Source organism: Hypomesus nipponensis, chromosome 21 (genome assembly GCF_054491055.1).
Source record: "Hypomesus nipponensis isolate SF chromosome 21, ASM5449105v1, whole genome shotgun sequence".
Classification (NCBI taxonomy): domain Eukaryota; kingdom Metazoa; phylum Chordata; class Actinopteri; order Osmeriformes; family Osmeridae; genus Hypomesus; species Hypomesus nipponensis.
The window spans coordinates 1,797,439-1,802,500 of record NC_140381.1 but is presented as its reverse complement, the minus strand read 5'-3'; the positions used below and the strand labels follow the sequence as shown (position 1 = coordinate 1,802,500).

At 43.9% G+C, this 5,062-nt stretch overlaps 1 protein-coding gene across 1 annotated transcript in view; it reads left to right on the top strand.

Moving 5' to 3' along the window:
• LOC146237343 (complement C3-like) overlaps nt 1-2,163 on the top strand; it is a 5,375-nt gene extending 3,212 nt beyond the window's left edge. The window contains exons 5-8 of the mRNA XM_084685903.1: nt 755-772; nt 1,041-1,124; nt 1,319-1,460; nt 1,843-2,163. Coding sequence (XP_084542029.1) covers nt 755-772; nt 1,041-1,124; nt 1,319-1,460; nt 1,843-1,993 — 395 coding nt within the window. The 3' untranslated portion in view covers nt 1,994-2,163. The remainder of the gene's footprint in view (nt 1-754; nt 773-1,040; nt 1,125-1,318; nt 1,461-1,842) is intronic.
• Nucleotides 2,164-5,062: the final 2,899 nt, after the last annotated feature.

The window sequence follows — 5,062 nt, the reverse complement described above, 5'->3', positions numbered from 1 at the left end:
TCTCTCCCTCCATCCTCTCTCTCCATCCTCTCTCTCTCCCTCCATCCCTCCTCTCTCTCTCTCTCTTTCTCTCTCCCTCCCTCCCTCCTCTCTCTCTCTCTCTCTCTCTCTCTCCCTCCATCCATCCTCTCTCTCTCTCTCTCTCTCTCTCTCTCTCTCTCTCCAGGTGTCTCACACAGAGTGGGACCATGTGAACTTCAGGATCCAGTGTTAATAAGGTTGGGGTCCTACAACCTGCAGCAGTGACTGTGTATGAGTATTATCAGAGTAAGCTCCCTGTCATATCACATTCACGTTCCTCAATCTCGAATGATCCTCTGTTCGCCCCCCATCAAAGGTCTTCAGTGGGCACTGGGCACCTATAACTTATATAATATATGTCTAAAAAACTAGTTTTTTTGTGGTTTTCTGTGTGTGCTTTGCAGAATCCCGTTGTAGGGTGTTTTACCATCCACAGCGAACGGATGGAGGCCTTCTGAGACTGTGTTCCGGGGATGACCAAAGCATCTGTAAATGTGCTGAAGGTAAACCTAATCACAATCACAGTGCTAAAAAGTTGTGGAACATGTTCATAAACCCATTTCAAGCCCATCAGAAGCACTCCATGGTTACTAAGGACCACTATTTTCCACTATTTTTACAATCAAATATACCTTGTTCTGTTGGTTTGTCTTCCCAGAGAACTGCAGCATGCAGAAGAAGCTGGGGTAAGAAGATAGCGACCGTTCTGACAAGGCTTGTGAGGTCACAAAAGGCCGGGCAGTGGATTATGGTAAGAGAGAGTGAGAGAGAGAGAGAGAGAGAGAGAGAGAGAGAGAGAGAGAGAGTGAGAGAGAGAGAGAGAGAGAGAGAGAGAGAGAGTGAGAGAGAGAGAGAGAGAGAGAGAGAGAGAGAGAGAGAGAGAGAGAGAGAGAGAGAGAGAGAGAGTGAGAGAGAGAGAGAGAGAGAGAGAGAGAGAGAGAGAGAGAGAGAGAGAGAGAGAGAGAGAGAGAGAGATTCCCTCACTTATCTCCTCTCTCCATCCTGCCCTGTGTTTCCAGTCTTCAAAGTCCGAATGGAGAAGATGGTTCCAGATTCCACAACCGACATGTACACCATGAGGATAGTGGACGTCCTCAAAGGAGGTAGCTTTGCGAAGCCTTTCTCCTGTTGGTTCTACTAAATCACAACCAGAACTTTAACCAATCACTCTTAAACTAAATCAACCAGCACAGGTTGATTGTTCATGTGGCCCCTTCATACATCCTTTTCTCCTTCCTCCATATCCTCTCTTGCTCCCTCTCTCCTCTACTCTCACTTCCCTCCATCTTTCATCCAGGTATTGATAAGGGTGCGAATGGAAATCTGCGTGAGTTTGTGGCCTTTGCTCTCTGCAGAGAAAGTCTGGACCTTCAGGAGGGGAAAACGTACCTCCTCATGGGTGTCTCCAAGGACGTCTATAAACCCAGAGAGGGAGCCAAGTGAGTGTGTGTGTGTGTGTGTGTGAGAGAGAGAGAGAGAGAGAGAGAGAGAGAGAGAGAGAGGGGGGGGGGAGAGAGAGAGAGAGAGAGAGAGAGAGAGAGAGAGAGAGAGAGAGAGAGAGAGAGAGAGAGAGAGAGAGGGGGGGGGTGGGTAGATAGAGAGAGAGAGAGAGAGAGAGAGAGAGAGAGAGAGAGAGAGAGAGAGAGAGAGAGAGAGAGAGAGCGAGAGAGAGAGAGAGAGAGAGAGAGAGAGAGAGAGAGAGAGAGAGAGAGAATTTAGTGGTGTATGTCCCTGTTCCTGGAAACCTGTCTTACTAGAGAATATGTGTATGTTGGAGTTACTGTACCACTGTATATAATGTGTGTGTGTGTGTGTTTGCAGTGTTGAGTACCAGTATGTCCTGGGTGAACAGACCTGGGTGGAGTACTGGCCCACACCGGAAGAGTGCCCGAAACAGCCCTACCGGCAGATCTGTAGGGGGCTGAAAAAGATGGTGACTGAGCTGGAAAGTGAAGGCTGCACTCAAAAATAAGTCTGGGTGGAAGTTTCCAAAATGGCCGCCTACTGTCTACCAATTTTGCCAATTGTTGGATTGTAAAATGATTTGTTTCACATTGGCACAATCAGCAACATGGGGTTACAATGGCACCCTCCTGCTTTGGCGGAAATGATCATTAAAGTGAAATTCTTGCTTCTAATAAATGTATGTAGTCATTTACTTACTATATAATCACATTTTAATATAGTACTTGTTAGAATTTTGAAAGATATGTCGAATGGAAGTCTACACAGGCAGATGAATGCATAAGCAGGTCCCTGTATTTTTGGAAAATATTTTAACACTTTTGAATTGACACCTGCGCTGACAGAGATTTGTATAGGCCTATGAGTTTCAGAACAGTGTCGTTTTTTTTTAGGAGAACATAAAAAAATTTGAATAGATTTCACGTTTTTGGATTAAACGTTATATAGCATTCAGGGAATCTGGTGAATATTCAAGCTATATCAAGCATGGGAAGGGTGGCATTTATCATTTACATTTAGTCATTTAGCAGACGCTCTTATCCAGAGCGACTTACAGTAAGTACAGGGACATTCCCCCCGAGGCAAGTAGGGTGAAGTGCCTTGCCCAAGGACACAACGTCATTTTGCACGGCGGGGAATCGATTCTGCAACCTTCTGATTACTAGCCCGACTCCCTCACCGCTCAGCCATCTGACTCCCATCATTTTAACTGGAGTTTGTGGAGTTTGTGGACCATGTTCTGACTCGTTTGGAGCTGAGTGAGAAAGGAAGGTATTGGTGATGAGCGTGAGAGGACAGAGGTTCAAGACTGACGGTCACTGCTTAGATGTTCAGTGAGTGAAGGAAGGGAGCAGGGCATGACATTAGCACCCCGCCAAACAATCTATAATGACGCCGTAACATGCCACGATATTATAACTAATTAGGCTATAATTACGTTTGTCACGCCAAGAGCTTGACGTTCATTACAAAATGGTTAAATCTGCTTTAAAATAACGGAAATAAACTCTACAAACAGCCGTGATGTATGTGTGAAACCATTTGTAAAACTTGCTACAATAAAGGCAGGCAACTGTAGATTATCAAGCCCTTTCTCCTTGTTCTCATTCAGCTCAGGTAAATCAGCGATGCTGATGTTCCATTTAGTGCTCGTCCCCTGTTAGTATCCGCCAGCACGTTTCCAGGACAACTTTTCTTGACCTAAGCAAATACAAGGGGTGCTAGTTTACCCATTACAGATTGGTTTCAAATTTATCAATACTCAGAACAAATTATTCTATGAAAAAGATAGTAGGCTGAATTTGAAATGGGAGGCAAAAAAAATAAACACCGCTGGGTGATAGATTTTTTTATAATACAGGTGGTTTAAATCAAGCATTCTGATTGGTTGACAGTGAGTCACGGGGTGTACTTTATTGAGAATAAAGTACTGTACGCCCAGAGAATGCTCTGTTATGCCTTATTACATTTACCTTAAAACGGGAGCGTTCCATATTAGTGCGCACTCAAAATAACTAAAATGTTGCCGAACAAAAAGACAGTCTACAAGCAACTACTGGCATGCAGCAATTTATTGGTTAGCAAGCTATACTAGCAACATTCGGTTAATTTTTGAGCAATAATATTGCACTGTCCCGTGCTATCAGTGCTAACTAGTGGTCTAGTTACTGAAACGTTGGACGGAAGCTCAGGTCTATAGTTGCTAACTAGACTACTTATTTAATTTGAGCTTCGTAGCCACGCAATTACATGACCTGGACTTGGCTTCTTAAAACAACGTTTTCCACGGATGCACAATTAATGGAGATATCCAAATCAACATAAGCTAACCTTAACAACAGCCCAATGTTCGTCTATCGAGTTCCAAGTCTCTCGTAACTTGTTTACAGCATATGTAGGTTAGTAGGCTAGCTAGCTACCATATACCCAGTGCCTACGAAACATTAATGATTGATTTAGAATGTTTAGGCCTACTGTTTAAATGAAATATTATTTTATTGAAAGTGTCCCGTTGTTATTTTAACGGCAGCTTTTATAAAATGAGCATTGAATGCATGAGATGGTGCGAGATCTAGCTAGGCTAAAAAACGTGCAGTTCACAATGCTGTTTGTCCGTTGCATAGCAACAGCCACTGTTTACAGGGACTATTTTCTCTCGGCTACTGAAATGCGATACACAATGTTTGTTGTCTATAACTATTTTGTGCTGAAAGGCAGCTTACTATTTATTTACTATTTATAATTTCGCTGGCAACCGTATTATAAAAGCAATAAGGTACTCGAGGCAGTACTTTATCGCCAATAAAGTACGTGTTCCAGGGTTTGCCGGTCCTCCGCTACGCGTCGGGCCTAACAACACCCTTGAACACGTACTTTATTGGCGATAAAGTACTGCCTCTCGTACCTTATTGCTTAATTTGAGTCGCCTTTCTGTTCTAAAAAGCCTTTGAAAATGTCATTGACGTCATACACATTCTACGGCCCGAGATAGTGCTTGACGGCAAGCTCTGGTTACTGCCACTTTTCTCTCGAGGCATCGACAACACAGCTGATGGGGGAGGCTCTCCCTGTCAATACACATGTTAGAAAGAGTTTTGGTCTGCTAATGTTGTTGCTAATGTTGCTAATGCTCTATATTCTGGTTCTGCTTCGGATGCCATTAAGCGGGATCTCTGGTCGTAGTCAGTCCTTCACTAACCAATCTACCTAGCCACCAACGTCACCTCCAAATAGAGCGCTGCCATATTCACCACCGATCTCGCTCAGTATGGCTACCAACACTGCCCATTTGAATGACACAGAGACAGAGATATCTCGAGAAAATTTCAATTTTAGACTCCGATCCTTATTTGTTACCCCCAGTTTTATTTTGTCCCTTACCTGCCCCAGGCTTGCCCCAATTGGCGTTCCATGATAGAGCTATAAACATTTATCTCGTGCATAAACCCTCAATGTCAATGTGGATGTGAGTATCCCTGCCATGTTTTTGTCTTGTCTGAAGGTGTGTTCCTGCACTGTAGCTCAGTAACAGAGGCAACATTAGGTGTGTTCCTGCACTGTAGCACAGTAACAGAGG